The 18579-nt window shown below is 41.3% G+C and overlaps 1 protein-coding gene and 1 long non-coding RNA gene across 2 annotated transcripts; one reads left to right on the top strand and one right to left on the bottom strand.

Annotated features, from left to right (window-relative positions):
• The first annotated feature begins 4107 nt into the window (after positions 1-4107).
• LOC135109614 (uncharacterized) lies at positions 4108-11455 on the top strand. Its single transcript, XR_010272828.1, has 3 exons — positions 4108-5307; positions 6465-6605; positions 11315-11455. It is a non-coding gene; the product is annotated as an uncharacterized LOC135109614 (long non-coding RNA).
• On the bottom strand, positions 9952-13968 carry LOC135109613 (KRAB-A domain-containing protein 2-like). Its single transcript, XM_064021035.1, has 3 exons — positions 11660-13968; positions 11286-11492; positions 9952-11100 (listed from the first exon to the last, which is right to left on the bottom strand). Exons 1-3 carry the CDS (start codon positions 12035-12037, stop codon positions 9988-9990), a joined length of 1698 nt encoding a protein of 565 aa, XP_063877105.1. The 5' UTR covers positions 12038-13968; the 3' UTR covers positions 9952-9987.
• Positions 13969-18579: the final 4611 nt, after the last annotated feature.

Here is an 18579-nt window from a genome sequence, read left to right as displayed (position 1 = left end):
ATTGATTTCTCCATGTCTTGTATCGAAGAGCGTAGTACTTGATCCAACCATGACAAAACCAGTATTGATCCTTTGAAAAGTCTTTTTAGGCTGTGTGGAAAATAAATGCAGTTTCCTAAACGTTCCTTTAAGTTTATGGGGATTACAATTATTAATACCTGTTGAATTTTGTCAAGTTTTTTCTATATCTTGATTGTGGTTAATTAATATGAATTACAGAAATTATTGGAGGTAATGAGTCAATATTTTATTTTATTATTTTTTATTCAATGATTTGAACGATCTTTCAATGAAACCTACCCATTTCCGTGTGATTTCACTTGTTTATTTATTTGCCTTATTTTATTCAATTCAATTTTTTTTTTACGTTATTTATGTGCCTTGGTTGTTTTGTTTAACATCTGGCGAGAAAATAACATGAAACAGCATTTCTGTTTGTATTTTACTGTGTGTGTGTGTGTGTGTGTGTGTGTGTGTGTGTGTGTGTGTGTAAGTATATATGAAAATAATAATCATTATCTGAAGTTGATCAAAATCAAAATGGGCGCATCCGTCACTCACCAAAGCAAAATCCCCAGCCGACAACGGCCCCAGACCAAGGCGGGAACCAAAGGCAGCATGCTGTCCTTTATAGAGGCCCATTATGGAAAAAGGGATGTCGCTGGTCACAACAACCTGATTGCGCACGTGTCCTAAGGCAGAGTTCGGTGATGCAGCCTGGAAAAAAAGAAAAAAAAATGGTATAAAGATGTAGAAACAATAGCGCCACGTGTACCCAAACCATGGAGTTATTACAGGAGGAACCGCCGTGACGTCACGAACGCGAAGCCAACGCGCTACTAGTGCGCTGTCTTCTCTACCCCTTTTAAAGAAATCGCATGAATGACATGAAAATATTTCGTTCATGATGATTTTGTGTTTTGACATATGCGTAATAGTTTCTTAACACTGATTGGTAGATGTCCTGGGACGTCATGACAGAGTATAAACAGTACTGCGCTGCCGGCGATTTGGTCATAAGAGCTAAAACTTCCTAAGAGAAAAAGGATCCGTGATCATCATCCTCATGAATAAAGGCCTTATTTTTCAGATACTCAAAATAACTTGTACGTTGTACTCCAACTCTTCCTCTCTCACATTATAACGTAATATTCTTACAGGCACTAAGTCTTTTTCAAAGGCAGCGCGCTGAAGGTGCACATATCATATCTGTACCTACTTTGCACCGTCGGAGTATAGAGAACGGAGGTATACATCTCATTTATTAAGCCTAAATTTCACGTAAAACAATAGCATCCAAGCGGAATAGAACAGTGTGGACGTACATGGAACAGACGTCGTCTGACGTCGTTGTATGCTTGGTGTGTAAAGATAAGTTGAAGTACAGTGGAAGTACATCGAAAATGATGAAACACCTGTGCACCAGACATCCCATTGAATATGCAGAGTTCAAGGAGGATGCAGATATAGAATCTGCTGCCAAACACCCCAGACCATCCACCTCTACTCAACCAACACTGATCGAGGCCATCACTAGGGGTCAGCCCTATAATAATGACTCTAATAAAAAGAAAGAACTAGACGCTCTAGATGATAGTGGAAGATTTATAACCACTATCTGTTGTTAAAGACAAGGGGTTCAAAAGATTAGTAAATGGACTCAACCCCAGATATGAATTGCCAAACCGCCGAGAGACAGGTAGGGCTCTCTTACCTTCTAGTTACAATAGAGAAGTAGAGAGTCCGTCAAAAGCTTGAGAAAGCGAAACGTATTGCTTTAACAGCAGACATATTATGGACATCCCGACAAATAAAAGCATTCATCACAGTGACAGCTTACTAAATATCCCCAGTGTGGGTCCTCAAGTCTGCTGTGCTTGATACTGTTCGTATGGTTAAGTCTTATACAAATAATATTGCAGAAGAGATGAGACTTGTCAACAATAAATAGAACATTTTAGATAAAATTCACTCAGTTGTGACTGACAATGATGCTAACATGACTACAGCAATAAAACAAATGAATGTTCGCCATATCTAGTTGTTCAGGACTCCATTAAGAACACTATGTCAAGAAGCTAAAAGAAAAAAATAAAGACTATTTGTAAGATTTTTCCATCGCAGCATGAAGGCTTCTTATAAGCTCATGCAGGTGCAAGAGCAGCACAAGCAACCTTAAAAAAAAAAAATATTATATATATATGTATTATATATATAATATATATATATATATATATATATATATATATATATATATATATATATATATATATATATATATATATATATATATATATATATATATATATATATATATATATATATATATATATATATATGTATTCAGGATGTAGAAACTAGATGGAATTCTACATACTATATGATGGAACGATATTTAGAGCAACATGATCACGTGACATACACTCTCTGTTATCTGGGGAAAATTAATGTGTCTGTCTAACGAGGAGCTTGTAATAATCTGCCAGTATTCTAGATGAGTCCTGGAACCGCTACACACTAGTGGTAACCGTCTGAGCAGCGCGCTAGCGGCTCCAATACTTGGTACTCACAACGCGCACTCGAGACGATTCCCCATGGAACCGATTCTAGAGCCGGATCCGCCTGGTAACCACCTGAGCAGCGCGCAGGCGGCTCCCAAGATTCTGGCACCGGCCTCGCACGCTCTACACGATTCTCCGTGGAACAGGTTCCGGAACCGGTTCCGACGGATCCACCAGCCCAAGGAATCAATCCCGTGAATACCTAAGTTATCGGTTTCTGCCCACTACTAGCAAACAAGGTTGAGAACCACTGCATCCACTACCACTATATCCTGAATAAGGAGATAATAATAAGAGGAGTCGGCATGACGTCATGGATGTGAAGCCAACGCGCTATTGGTCCACTGTCACCCCTTACCCTCCCCTTACACCCAACAGCTGAGCATTGAAAGTGCATAGAAACAGCCGGATACCACTCCTTATTTACTATTTTATGCTCATACTTCGAGGCCCCCCCATATCTGTGACCATAAAAATAAGACTCTTGATAGCAGTGGCATGCCGTGACATGAGGATTTAGACGGCACATATTAATGCCGCCGGAAGGAAAGTGGCCAGACGGTTACTCCATCTCCCACCACCTGCACCTCCCAGAACATGGACTGCTATTCTGCTGCCTCCAAAAGGACCCTCTCTCCGTCGCCGTGTACCGGTAAGATCTTACATACCCTGGTTAAATCCAGCAAGCATAACATGCCTTCTTATGCTTCTGTAGCTGCTTGCCCTCCCCTCACCCCATGCTGGAGTTGCCTCCGCTCTGCGCTCTCGGTCCCACCAGCCCACTGTCAAGCAGACCTTGATGAGGTGCTAATAAGATCTCAAGAGGGCCACCGGTGCCTCAATTATCTGGACACGGTGGCTAAAACCCTGTATGCTTCCGTTTTCGAGAAAAAAAAAAAAAAACCTTCCTTGCCTTACTACCCCTGTGCTATCTCACATCACTCCCTAGCCTGCACCCCTCACGCATGTTTCACCTCATTCCTCTCCCATGCAACCTGTAGCCCAGCAGCCCCTGCCCTCGCTTGATGGCACATGCCTTGGACCTGCAGCTCCCTCCCAGAATACTTTGGGCCTCTCCTAGTCTGCCTTCATTTATCAATCTTCTTTCATGTATCAGCCTCAGAGAAACCCTCTTGAAGTGTCTGCCAGACTTTCTGACCTTCCTCACGTCACTTGCTTAATGACTCTCTCTCTCTCTCTCTCTCTCTCTCTCTCTCTCTCTCTGCCATGTGATATTAGGTGTTGGCGCCAGGGGTTTGAATGATGTTGACGCTAAGGGTTTGAACTTGGTTCACTCGGTTTGTGAGGAAGAATGGGATTACCAAGATTATTTGTATTGAGATTTTAAAGGGTGTTGATATTTTATTTGTTATTATATATGAATTTACATTAATTTGGGTATAAATTATATGTTTGTTCATAGGTCGGTGCACAAATAAGCTGTGCCTGACACGTCATTGTTGCCTGCGGGTTTGCCACGTCGGCAGGCGAAACAGATGTTTGGGTTCACCGGTGTTATTAAACTCAGTACACCAGGAAACTCGAGCTGTTTAATAGCTCCCATGTGTTGCTCCACCCCGCGAGTTATTTTCACCGGTTTCCCCTCCTATGGGATTTGTGTAGGAGGAACAGAGGTGCCCAAACCTGGGAGCAGCCTTTACGTGCTCAAGCGAACTGAACTTCTGTATACGTGCAGCAAGGTGTGGTGATTACTCGTGATGGCGGAGAAGGAGCAACTTGAAAGACGACGGGCGGCTGCTCGATTGTGGTGTACGAGAGCCTCCAAGGCTTTGCAGACTTTGCTTGAACTGCCAACTGGGTCCGGGGTGCAGCTGGAAGACGCTATAGCGGATTTAGATAAGCGTCTAGACACCTTGGACCGAGTTCAAGCGGAATATGAACTGACAATAAGTTACCCTGAGTTGTTGGAAGCAGACCTGGACAAAGCAGATAGTTTGCACAGTGGTGTTAGAGCTGTTCGGGTGCAGGCTGGCGAACTGTTGGCGAAACTGGATAAGACTGCCGTCCATGAAGGTCGGAAAGTAGTGAAGATAAGTCTGCAAGTGGAAGCGCAGTGTCTACTAGTGCTAGTGTGAATCTTCCACGGCTCGACTTGCCGAAATTTAGTGGTGACTAACCCAGTGGTAGTCATTTGTTCGTGGCTATGGTAGACTACTCTACTCTACCAGCCATCAGCAAGTTCACCTATCTGCAGGCCTTATTGGAAGGTGAAGCCAAGTCTGTCATCCATGGTTTGTCACTTACTGCAGTTAATTATGCTGTGGCCTGTAATCTGTTGAAGGAGCGGCATGGGAAGCCAGAGGATTATCTTCGCCCACATTCAAGCTCTTCTTGGCTTGAGCATGCCGTTCAAGCCTCAAGGATCTACGACTTATGTGTCTGCCTTGAGGAAGCTGCAGGATGACCTCCTGATCCACATCAGGAGTTTGGAGGCACTGGGGTTAAGTGGCAGTGAGTTTAGCCTCTTCCTCACCCCAGTGATTTTGTCTCCTCTGCCGAGCGACATCCGTTTGGAGTGGGCGAGGGAAGGATCGGGTCACGAAAGGGATCTCGCATGGCTGTTGGATTTTCTTAGGAAGGAGACTGAGCGCCTTGAAAGCTCAGACTCCTTTAAGGACGTGACTACTGCTGCAGGGACAGACGGCCGCAGTGTGAGGGAGTAGGAGAGAAGAAAGAAGTCTCCTAGTTCTGCATTTGCTCTTCAGACAGTCTGAGACATATTCAGGTGGGTGTGGATTTTGTAATAAGTTCCATTCCAGTGAAAAGTGCTTTAAAGTTATCCACATGCAGAACGACTGGAAAATATTCGTTCTGCTGAGCTGTGTTTTAAGTGCCACGTAGCTAGAGGTTCCAAGGCAAAGTGCTCTAAGTGTAAAGGCAACCATAATGTCCTTCTCTACTCAAAGGATAATGTTTCACCTAAGGGCAGGGCTGTTAGTCAGCCGGCCTAGGAGAGTGAAGGTGAAACGGGAGATACCAATGTTATGCCTAGTGATCTAGTTGATGTTTCTCATTCTTCACATTTTAAACGGTGTTGTGTCTTGCCAACAGCAAAAGTTAGTGTATGGAAAGCATCGCAAGTACAGTGAAGCTACCTTGTTGTTCGACTCTGGGGCAGATCGATCCTATGTGTCGAGTGAATTTGTAAGGAAGGTTAGGCCTACATGGGTATCTTCTGAACAGATGTCCTATTCTGCCTTTGGGGGAAGTAAGAGTTCTAGATCTACCCAGTGTAATATTTATGACCTGAATTTAGTGGATGTTAATAATGAAGTTGTGTGTTTACTTGCGGCTGAAGTGCCCACAATATGTGCTCCATTATTACGTCCTTTGTTCCAGCTGAAACCCTACTGCCCTTTAAGTCTGTGCAGTTAGCAGATGAGTATGAGCGGGACAGGAAGGTAAATGTTGACATTTTGATAGGACTTGATGCCTATTGGAAATTTGTAATCCCCAACAAGAATTTGCAGGTTGAGAGACAAGTGGCTCAAGAGACGGTGTTTGGTTGGATCCTGTCTGGGATTTGTGCTTCGGCATCCAAGGGAAATGTTAAGTTGTCTCAGATGTTATGCATTAACAATTTCAATGAGAATGAGTTGCATAAGTCTGGGATTTAGAGTCAGTGGGAATTTGTAACAAGGAAGTACATCCTGATGTTAGCAACCATCCTGTGTTAAAATCCTTTTCAGAGACAGTTAAGTTTAAGGATGATAGATATAAGGTTGCTCTTCCCTGGAAATCGGTTAAGTTTAAGGATGATAGATATGAGGTTGCTCTTCCCTGGAAATTAGAGCATAAGTGTAGCCTCCAAAATAATGAAAGGCTTGCAATAAAAAGGTTGTTTGTTTGATGCATAAACTTAAATCCAATCCTAAACTTCAGGAGGAGTATGATGCCGTATTTGAGGGTTACGAACGGGAAGGCATCATTGAAGAGGTACCTGAGGGTGAGATGAACAGCCCATACCCCACATTCTACCTTCCTCATCATCTTGTCGTCAGGGAAGTCAGCACCACAAGTAAAGTAAGACCAGTCTTTGACGCATCTGCTGTGAACTATAATGGAGTCTCATTAAATCACTGTCTTGGTGGGTCCCCCTCTTAATCCACAGTTGGTAGAGGTACTTATGAGGTTCAGAAGGTGGAAGGTTGCCTTAACTGGTGATATAACTAAAGCTTTCCTCCAGATTAATGTAAGGAAAGAAGACAGGGACGTGCATAGATTTCTTTGGAACTATAATGGTAACATTCGGATAATGAGATTTACTTACTAGAGTTCCATTTGGCAATAAAAGTAGTCCATTTTTGTTGAACGCAACAGTTAAACATCATTTTAAAAGCTTTCCTGATTCTGATGTTATTGCAGAGCTAAAGGATAACTATATGTGGATGACTGGTTGTCAGGAGCTGACAGTGCAGAGGAAGCCTTTGCTAAGTTTGATGAGACATGGTCATTTCTATCCAAGGCCAGTATGACACTTTGAAAGTGGAGCTCGAACTGCAATGCCTTAACAAACAGATTTAATGACTACTTAGAGCCCAGCAAGCATGCAGAGACAAAGATTATTGGTTTACAGTGGTGTTTGACTAGAGATAGTTTTTCATTTGATTGTTTAGAGAACTGCATCCACAAAGAGAGCAGTTCTCAGTGTCATCAGTAAATTATTTGATCCTCTTGGCATTTTATGCCCAGTAATCATAATGGCAAAAATTATGTTCCAAGATATTTGGAGACTTGGACTTTCTTGGGATGATCTTGCCTACAGAATTGCAACACCGGTTTCAGAAGTGGGTTCAAAATATAAAATTTCTTAACACATGGCAAGTTAATCGTTGTTACTTTCCAGAACTTAATGGAACAAGCTACAAAATGTAGAACTGCATGCCTTTGGAGATGCTTCCGAGAAGGGGTATGGTGCCTGTGTATACTTGAGAGTTCCTGATAATGACGGGTCATTTAAGGTAATCTTAGTTCTAGCCAAAGGAAGGGTAGCACCTATCAAGAAATTGTTGGTGCCGAGGTTGGAATTAATGGGTGCTCTTCTGTGTGCTAGGCTATCTGTATATGTGAAGACTTCCCTACACTTAATTGATGTACAAATGTACTGCTGGACTGATTCTAAAGTAGCATTGTCATGGATAAAGGGAGACCCTAATAGATGGAAGACTTTTGTAGCGAATAGAGTAACTGAGATTCAGAGTTTAATCCCCCCAGTTCAGTGGAAGCATATTCCTGGTAAAGATAATCCAGCAGACCTTATTTCCAGAGGTGCCTTTGCTGAAGACTTAATTTCCTGTACCTCGTGGCTGAATGGTCCTGCTTGGCTCTCTGAACACTTTACTTTCATGCAACAGGATGAGGTACCAGCAGCACTGCCCATTGTAGAGGAGGTATTCCTTGACAGCCCAGTGACATGCTTAGTGTCCGTGTATCCATCAGTAGGGATTGACTACGCCCGCTGGGGTCATTTTACAAAAGCTATTAAGTGTGTAGCTTGGGTAATAAGGTTTGTGAACAATTGTAAACCTCAATTGTCTTATACAGAGTTAGATCAAGCTAAGACAAAGTTGATAAATTGTGTTAAGAGAGAAAGGTACAGCCAAGAGATCAATGCCTTAAACCTTGGAAAGTCATTCCCTAAGAGTTCCGACATTAGGAAATTCAATCCTTTTATGGATGAAAATGGTCTTTTGAGAAGCAATAGTCGGCTGGACCAGGCTGAATTAAGTTATGATTGCAAGTATCCTATGATTATTCCAGCAGGGCACATTGTCAAGCTGTTAGTCAGTTTCCAACGTGTATTTCTGAATTATGATTGCAAGTATCCTATGATTATTCCAGCAGGGCACATTGTCAAGCTGTTAGTTAGTTTCCAACGTGTATTTCTGAAACACGCTGAAACACGCTGGTGTTTCCACTTTAATTTTAACATTCCAGCAGGGCACATTGTCAAGCTGTTAGTTAGTTTCCAATGTGTATTTCTGAAACACGCTGGTGTTTCCACTTTAATTTTAACATTAAGACCTTGTTACTTAATTGTTGGATTAAGAAAGCTTGCTAGGGCAGTCTGTAGAGAGTGTATGATTTTTCGTAGACATCACTCACAAGCTTGCCATCAGCCTGTAGCTCCTCTCCCAGGACTAAGAATTAACTCTGCTCCTCCTTTCACTGTGACAGGTGTAGATTATGCTGGACCACTGTTTTGTGTTGATTTTCCATGCAAGAAGCCGTACATTTTGTTATTCACTTGTGGAGTTGTCTGTGCAGTGCACGAAGCTGTACATTTTGTCATTCACTTGTGGAGTTGTCCGTGCAGTACACTTAAGAGTTGACTAACTCTGTCTTATGATGATTGCTTACTTGCCTTTCGTAGGTTTTCTGCCAGAAGAGACCTTCCATTAGTTATTTACTCTGACAATGCCAAGACTTTTATTAGTATGTCTAAACAAATGCATCAGTTCTTTGGCACCCTTGCTCCCCAGTGGAAGTTTGTTGTACCCCATGCTCCATGGTGGGGAGGTTGGTGGGAAAGATTAATCCGATCTATTAAAATAGCTCTGAGAAAGACTCTTGGTATAAAATGTTTAACAAGATGTGAGCTAGAGACTACCTTACATGAAATTGAGGCATGTGTAAATTCGAGACCCTTAACTTTTGCCACAGATGATCCTAATTCTGTAAGACCTTTAACACCTCATATTTTAAATGGGCGCACTTCTGGATTTCATAGAGAGCTTAAAGGTGATTGCCAGGTTCCTGAAATGTCACACAAGGACCCATGTGAGCGAGAAAGCCTGAGAGAACAACAACTTGATAAGTTTTGGAGTGTGGGTGTCTGACTATTTATTGAATTTACCCCCCATCATTACAGGTTTCATACCCAGATGTAAACTGGAGAAGGGATCTGTTGTGCTGGTTCGGGAAGATAATTCTCCTCGTTTGCAATGGCCCCTTGGAGTGGTTGTTGAGCTATTCCCTTGGAAGGATGGAATAATTCGTAGTGTCAAAGTTAAGACTGCAAAGGGAGTAATTAGTAGGCGAGTGCAAAAACTGCATAACTTGGAGCTTTCATCTGCAGTGGAGGATGCTACAACAGATGAAGCTCGTAGTCCCTTACCACCAACAGATGCCTTCCCAGCATATGTTCAAGGTTCTGATGAGGCTCACTCCATGACACCGTCGTCAACTTGTGTGTCTGTTACGGCCATTTTGGAAAATTGGTCGTTTTACAAAATTGCCGGTCATTATGCAAAAAGACCAAATTCGTGGTCACATTGCAAAATGACCTAAATTTCTCAACATTTTGCAAAACGACCAAGATTTTGGTCAGTTTACAAAATTATCGTTGGTCAGTTTGCAAAACGACCAAGATTTTGGTCAGTTTACAAAATTATCGTTGGTCAGTTTACAAAATGTCCATACAGCAAGCAGGCAGATGAAAAAAAAAGCGAGGGAATGATAAAACGTAGTGAACATAACTAATTTTATTGTGTGTCGACCTTGTTGGACCAAGAGGCACTGCATTTGCATCTGCTGTTGCATAATAGTTTTTTAAACACTTGCAGCGTCTGGTCATACATGACTTAGTGCAAGAGCATTTAGCGAATCCCTGACCTTGTCCCATTGATTCTGCAATTGCTACTTCCCGCAGACTTACTTCCCGCTCCTGTACAACATCATCAAGAGAAAGGAATTTTTCTAGACATGGAGTAAATTGGTTGCGAGTGTACACTTGTTTAAGCAGGCCGTGTTTTGTACCAAGCTTATATGTGCCATTGTCCAATGCCTGAAAAACAACTGCCTTCACATTAGGAAACTCTGCACGTCCGCGGTCAACTAATGGAACAGGAACCATCACAGTTTCCCCTACCTTGGCTGGTTGAAATCTCTTCACAGAATTATCGATCATTTTTTGGGCTTGTTTCTGTTGTTCTATGTTGGACTTCATTTGTTCAGTATGAATACTCTGACTCCGACTGCAGATGGAACAAAGCACAGACTCATCAGCATCGTTATTCCTCATAGAACACGGAGTATTAGAGTGACATGGGTTCTCACACACATTGCACACATTTAAACCAAGATATCTTTTGCCACAGGAGATGCAGTTAATGACAGCAGATGCTTCTTCTTGCTTTTCAACACCTGTCTCTTCCTCCTCTGTGTCTGTGACCTCATTGACAACACCTAGTGCCTCTGCAAGCTGCTCCTCCGTCTGCATACCGTCCAGGACTTCCTCTGGTACAGAATTTGCGTCAACACCAAGACGAGCCTTCTGTCCATACATGGCCTCATATGGTGTCCTTCCAATTCCGGAGTGAAAGCGGGTATTTTTCTTCCACTGGACAAAGCGCAGTCCCTGTGACCATTGTGTAGAGTTGTTGTCCTTCATCCAACATGCGAGAATGGCTTCAATATCCCTGTTGGCACGTTCCACCGAGCCCTGCGATTGGGAATGTCGTGGTTTGCCATGAACCATCTTGCACTCTGGCCACATCATCAGAACTTCCTTGACAAGCTGAAAATTGAAAAGCGTATATCAGGTTTTGTCATATACAGGGTGATTCATTAACTCCAATATTGCTATGTTGTGAGTTTTAAAGAGAGAGAGAGAGAGAGAGAGAGAGAGAGAGAGAGAGAGAGAGAGAGAGAGAGAGAGAGAGAGAGAGAGAGAGAGATTTACATAAATCATTTGTTCTTTACCTTATTTGAGAATTCTCTTCCATTGTCAGACTGCAGGATATGGGGGGCTCCTTTGTCACAGAATATATCAACGAGGTGGAAAGCAACCTCTTCAGCAGTTTTCGTCTGTAGAGCCCGAAGACACACCATCTTCGTCAAGTGATCCTGGTAGTTCAGAATGAAACGATGTTTTCCATCTGGCTGGCTCTGCATATCGATCAAGTCGACCTACAAATAGACAGAACATCAAAAAAGATTATGTAATATTGCTAGATAATAATAATATATTTGCAATCGTAAACAAAAGCAAGGGTATTAAAGACTCCCCTCTGACAACAAGCCATGGCAATAATGAAATTACTATCAACGGGCTTAACCAGTGCTTGTTTACTAACCTGAGCTCGTGAGTTCATACTGTTGGATACAATTGGCTTCACAGTCACAGACTTGCGTACAGTGCTTTTTTTCAGATGACACTCCTCACAGAACTGTAAATACAACTCAATTTGGGATCTTGAAACATTGGCATATTTTTCACTTGTTTCCCTAAAGACAATAGTTCTACCTCCATGCCCACGTGCACGATGAATAGCATCGATCACATCGAACACATCTTCAGCGCATACGAATCTAAGATTAGTTCCCTTTTTCTGCAATTTCTTAACGGTGATACCTTCAACTGTGACTTCAAGGATTTCATACTTTCGTAACAAACGATAGTCTTTCTGAGTCTTTTTAATGTTAACACGTTTAAGTTCATCCAAGCGATTCATAATTTGTTCGCATTCATTTCTGTACAACAAACTCGAAGTATTTCATGCCTTCTTCTCCTCAGCCGCTATCAGCTTTGAATAAAAATCAGTTTTTCTATTTTCCATTGTACAGATTTCCAGAGTATAATAAAATACACACAAAGTACTGGGAGTAACACTACGTTGGTCGTCTTCTCCTGGCTTTCAGCAGTGCCTGACTGACCACAGTATCAACAGTCAGCTCCCATTACTATTGTGGAGAGAGAGGGGGGGGGAAGAGGGGGGAGGATATTAAGTGAATGATCGACCAGCAATGAACCAGTAATTTGCAAAAGTGAATGACAAACCAGTAAATGAACCAATATCTCCCTTTCCCGCCTATCCTTTAGTCATCCCTTTGTCACATGCTTTTCCATTAATTTCATCACTTATCATTTCTATTTTCTACACAAGCTAACTAATCTATCTTACCTGCCCTTCGATGACGGCGCCTACACATACAAGAGTGAATGACAAACCAGTAAATGAACCAATATCATAAGAGATAATTTACAGGAGAGAGTGGCAGCGAGGCCAGCAGAGATTGAACGAAGATTAACAAGGGTGACATACTCATATGAGTTCAGGGGGAAATCCAGCTGTGCGATAAATGTGTGTGTGTGTGTGTGTGTGTGTGTGTGTGTGTGTGTTCAAAAAGAAGTGGTTCGAACTTTGTGTGTGTGTGTGTGTGTGTGTGTGTGTGTGTGAGATGATTAGCTGAACCTAAAATAAGGACAGTTAAGCATACTCATTGGTTATGTACTGCAACTGTAACGTTTTATCATTCCCTCGCTTTTTTTTCCATCTGGCTGCTTACTGTATGGAGATTTTGTAAACGGACCAACAAAAATAGTTTATTTTGTAAACTGACCAAAATCTTGGTCGTTTTGCAAAATGTTGAGAAATTTAGGTCATTTTGCAATGTGACCACGAATTTGGTCTTTTTGCATAATGACCGGCAATTTTGTAAAACGACCAATTTTCCAAAATGGCCGTAACAGTCCCTTTGGGTATTGTTTTATTGTATCATTTGCTTCCCAGGGTGAGGATTGAGTTGTCTCTTGGTGAGACATTTGTATTTATACATCCTGATGCCATATGATCATGTTGTTAGGAGTAAGGATACGAGTTATTAAAAGTACTCCTATAATGAGATGTTGGCGCCAGGGACTTGAATGTTGTTGACGCCAGGGGGGTTGAACTTGGTTCACTCGGTTTGTGAGGAAGAATGGGACTACCAAGATTATTTGTATTGAGACTTTAAAGGATGTTGATATTTGATTTATTATTATATATGAATTTACATTAATTTGAGTATAAATCATATGTTTGTTCATAGGTCGGTGCACAAATAAGCTGTGCCTGACACGTCTTTGTTGCCTGCAGGTTTGCCACGTCGGCAGGCGAAACAGATGTTTGGGTTCACCGCTGTTATTAAACAGTACACCAGGAGACTCGAGCTGTTTGATAGCCCCCATATGTTGCTCCACCTCGCGAGTTGTTTTCACCGGTTTCTCCTACTATGGTACTTGTGTAGGAGGAACAGTCTGCCTTCATTTACCGAGACTCAAGCTGTTTGATAGTCCCCATGTGTTGCTCCACCTCGCGAGCTATTTTCACCGGTTTCTCCTACTATGGGACTTGTGTAGGAGGAACAGTCTGCCTTCATTTACGAATCTTCTTTCATATATCAGCCTCAGAGAAACCCTCTTGAATTGTCTGCCAGACTTTCTGACCTTCCTCACGTCACTCTCTCTCTCTCTCTCTCTCTCTCTCTCTCTCTCTCTCTCTCTCTCTCTCTCTCTCTCTCTCTCTCTCTCTCTCTCTCTCTGCCATGTGATATTAGGTTTTAGAGCACTTATTTAGAATTATGTGTGATGACATGTCACTGTACACTTAAAGGGCATCTAATTATTAAATTTTTGTTTAACTGTTTGTTCCTTGTTGTGCAATAAACAATATAAAACAATATTTTTACTATTTCTCATAAAAACGTCTGGTGTATTTCTTTATAGTGGCTATTTTGATATCAATACCATTGATGATAGACCTACATAACATAATTAGGAAACTATAATGGACTTTGAGTTGCGCAAACTATCAATTCTTTCTTATTTTTCGTTTAGTACGCAAAAAGAAAGTGGTAAATTCTCGTAGCTCAACACGGGAGATCGCAATGATTTGGGCGTATCTGCTGATCGTAAGCTCCGCCCATAGACTCGATAAGTTCCGGCCACTGGCTTCATTTGCCCTGACGAGAGCGAAGCGGGAGGCCGTCTCTTGTATATTAAAGTTCCTTGCCTTAGACTCAAAACTACTATCAGCTGATCCACTTGACGCATTGAAAGTGCATATATTGTCTGTGTGTTCAGGATGTGGCTGTACGAAAAGGGAGCGTAGTCGTTATACATGATTTCAAAGGTGAGTTGAAAACTGTGCAACCAGATGCATACGATAAAAATCTAGAGTTCTGTTAGCATGGTTGTGTTTTTCTTTTTTTGTGTGTGTGTGCGTAGGAGGGGCACCGGCCAAGTCCAACAAAAAAAAAAAAAAAAAAAAAGCGCCATTCAGGGCCGGTCACCGAACAGAATCAAAAGCGATCGTCAGAAATTAAAGAATAAGTGTCTTGAATTCAACCTGCCTTTTGAAAGAGTTCAAGTCATAGGAAAGAGGAAATACAGAAGCAGGAAGGGAGTTAAAGAGTTTACCAGAGAAAGGGATGAATGACTGAGAATACTGGTTAACTCTTGCATTAGAGAGGTGGATTGAATAGGGGTGAGAGAAAGAAGAAAGTCATGTACAACGAAGCCGCAGGAAGAGGGGAGGCGTACAGATAGCAAGTCAGAAGAGCAGTAAGTATGAAAATAGCGGTAGAAGACAGCTAGAGATGCAACATTGCGGCGATAAGAGAGAGGCTGAAGATAATCAGTTAGAGGAGAGGAGTTACTAAGACGAAAAAAAAAAAAAAAATGAAATTTCATATAGTCAATAATAATAAAATGATTGTTATTCTATTTGAGATTAATCCGAGCTATGATAGTACGCAAAAAAAAAAAAAAAAAACTTTCACTTGATACACAGTTTATTTCTTCTAATTTATCTCTATGTACATTGAGATAAATTAGAAGAAATAAACTGTGTATCAGGTGAAAGCTTTTTTTTTTTTTGCGTACTATCACAACTCGGATTAATCTTAAATAGAATAACATTAATCTCTCTCTCTCTCTCTCTCTCTCTCTCTCTCTCTCTCTCTCTCTCTCTCTCTCTGTCATGTAATATTATACTATGATTTGCGTGAGTAATTAATATGAATAAGATATAATGTAAATTGTAATTACTAATGGAAGTGACACTTTTTTTTTCTTTGCTTATATATTTGTGGCATGAGTATATCAGTCATATGTATATTTTAAATGTCAGAATCGTGCAAGATTAGTGAGAGAAAAGTCTTTGAGGTAAACCTCTTTTAACAGATCACGACTATATGGTGACATCAGTAAAGGTACAACAACACTGTTCTGTTAGTGACTTCCAGTGGCATATAGAAACACCGCTGATGGTGCAGTGGATATACTTACAGTTGCACAAGCCAGCTGACGGAGAGACATTAAGGAGCATAGCTTTCTCCTCAAAAGCATAGAAGCATGGAATAATTTTGATGAGAGAGCTGTCCACGCAAGAGGTATTCATGACTTAGGAAATTTATGTATTCACTGTACGTATATGGACGCTGGACATAAGAGCATAGCTTTTAAATACACACCTTCATGGCATGGTCTATGAGACTGCCTTTAATGACATATGCTAGGATGTCTGTGGCTGCGAGCTCGTTGACTGTGTTGAAGGGCAGTGGTGTCCTCGGCAGGATAAGCATGGCTTTGAGGTTGGAGCGGTACACACTGGCCACAATGAAGGAGGCCAGTAACCACAGGCCAGCTACGAGCCTGACGGACGTCCTTCGCGGTTCCCACGCCACGGCTGCTAAAGGATGACTAATTGAGGATACCACTCGTTACATTTTGTATGATGTATACAACACACACACACACACACACACACATACACACACACACACACACACACACATGCACAAGTGTTAGAAAATGCCTCTCTTCTTCCGCTATTTTTCTTATCACATTACCACTGAACCCTGACTGTGGAAACGCGTGAATTTCTGCTGTATTGTTGGAAGTGAAGGAAAAGTTATTGTCATTCGCTCGTTTATGATATTCATCCACATCGGGATCGGGTCTATATTCCAAGAGAAGCAGCGCAGTATACCATTCATCAATTAATATGTTATTGTTCAATGTGGAAAAGTTTTCTTAAAACTCGTGAGCAGTTAAATAGGGAACATGCTTCTTTGTTCCTCCTTCCAGTGTAGCTAGTATGTATATTACACCCATTCTGGAAGTCCTTGGTGATGATGTTCAATATCCTCTTTTTGTCCATGATCTTCGAAAGACTTATGGTCTTGGTAAAATAAGATTGACAGTTCCAGTCCTTCAAGCGAACATCTCTGACTATGAATTCCTATCATACTAAAGCTTTCTAGTCTCTTCTCAACGTAAAGATTGCATCGAGTACAGTATCTGCTCAAGGTCATGAATTTAATTGTCAATATGAATTAACTGTTTTTCCTTATTGTATCTATAGTTCATCTGACTCATCACTTTCCTCTGCTTCACTTTCATTACCACTTTCCTCATCAGGAACTGAAGTTTCATCTGTGAGAAAATCAGGAACTATGGAAGCTGTGAACCAATACTCCAATCCCACCAATTTCCTTAGTACGTCCGTCCGTTACCATGTGGATCAATCTAATTAATGTTGCTTTCATCTGCTGACTTCCACATGTTTCCAGTGAAGTTTGCACGAAGGACTGCTTGCTTTAGGGTTGCTTGGTGTGGAGCAAGCATAGATAGTTCCATTCCTTTGATATTTTTTTCAAAGGAGTGTTAGAGTCTTTGGACTGGTAGTTCATATTGAAGGTGCTGAAGTGAGCAATGCTAACGTCTTTAACTTTGTTTTGTCCATAGAAGACACAATCTCTTCCAGCACAGGTTATGTGTCTTCTGCCATTGTTGAAGAGCCACTTTCTCTTAATGCTCCAATGAACCTCGGAGAATTCTTAACTATATTCAATGGACTTATTTTTCCTTTGTTCTCAAATGGAGAGTAGTCGCAGGCAGTGAAGGCATGCAAACCTGGTAGTGTTTCACAAAGTTCCTTCCCCATTGTGTCTGCTACATTGTGTCTGTTACATCAGTGTACCAGCGGCTGCTGTATTTGAATTTCCTAAACCCATATATATTATAAGGGAATTATTCAAGCTGGCATGATGCAGCAGAATCACCAGCATATCACTCTTATTTCCTCTCACAGTGATGATGTGGTTGGGATTGAAGATGTGAATGTGCATCAAGCCACTGATTAGCTCGGAAGCGCAAAAGGGATATTTTAAAAGAAAAGAATGACAAGGCTGCAGAGAGGTTTCTTGGCCTAGTTTGCACACCACCGGGAATGTTGAAACTACCCACAGAACCACAATTACTGAAGCCTCTGGCACGCATGTCTTGCTCTAACCTCTTAATATATATATATATATATATATATATATATATATATATATATATATATATATATATATATATATATATATATATATATATATATATATATATATATATATATATATATTCTTTTATTTTATGTAAGACAGCCACTGGCCAAGGGAAACACAAAATTAATAAAAAGTCACACTTAATGCCAGTTCCCATAGAGGTGTCTTATATAATGATAAAAAAAAGCGGATAAGTGTTTTGAAACTTCCCTCTTGAAAGAATCCAAGTCACAGGAAAGAAGAAATACAGAAGCATGCAGGTAGTTCCAGAGTTTACCAGAGAAAAAGATGGGGAATCTGGTTAACTCTTGCATTAGGGAGGTGGACAGAATAGGGATGAGAGAAAAAGAAAGTCTTGTGCAGTATGGAAGGGGTAGAAGGGGAGGCATGTAGTTAGCAAGATCAGAAGAGCAGTTAGCATGAAAATAGTGGTAGAAGACAGCAAGCGATACAAAACTGCGGCGATGAGAGAGAAGCTGAAGACAACCAGTTAGAGAAGAGGAGTTGATAAAACGAAAAGCTTTGATTTCACCCTGTCTAAAAGAGCAGTATGAGTGGATTAGAGCGGTTATCCTTTTTAGGAACAGGCTGAATGTAGGCAAACTTCCAGCAAGAAGAAAAGGCAGATGTTGATAGACATAGTTGGAAGAGTTTGACTAAACAAAGTGCAAGCACGGAGGAACAGTTTCAGAGAACAACAGGAGGGATCCCCATTAAGTCCATAAGCCTTCTGAGGGTTAAAGCTAGCGAGGGCATGGAAAATATAACTGTGAAGGATCTTAATGGGTAGCATAAAATAGTTGGAGAGTGGAGAAGAGGAAGGAACAAGCCTTGACCCATCCAAGGTAGACTTTTTAGCAAAGGTCTGAGCGAAGAGTTCAGCTTTAGAAATAAATGAAAC

The sequence above is a fragment of the Scylla paramamosain genome, chromosome 19 (genome assembly GCF_035594125.1).
Source record: "Scylla paramamosain isolate STU-SP2022 chromosome 19, ASM3559412v1, whole genome shotgun sequence".
Classification (NCBI taxonomy): Eukaryota; Metazoa; Arthropoda; class Malacostraca; order Decapoda; family Portunidae; genus Scylla; species Scylla paramamosain.
This window is presented reverse-complemented; position numbering and strand designations above follow the sequence as displayed.

What these genes read in the sequence shown, in the direction of transcription:
- LOC135109613 (XM_064021035.1), bottom strand. Translation starts at nt 12,037, where the DNA reads ATGAATCGCTTGGATGAACTTAAACGTGTTAACATTAAAAAGACTCAG. An exon ending in GTATGAACTCACGAGCTCAG is followed by an intron (nt 11,493 to 11,659) that starts GTTAGTAAACAA and finishes GTCTATTTGTAG; the next exon opens with GTCGACTTGATCGATATGCA. An exon ending in GAAGAGAATTCTCAAATAAG is followed by an intron (nt 11,101 to 11,285) that starts GTAAAGAACAAA and finishes TTCAATTTTCAG; the next exon opens with CTTGTCAAGGAAGTTCTGAT.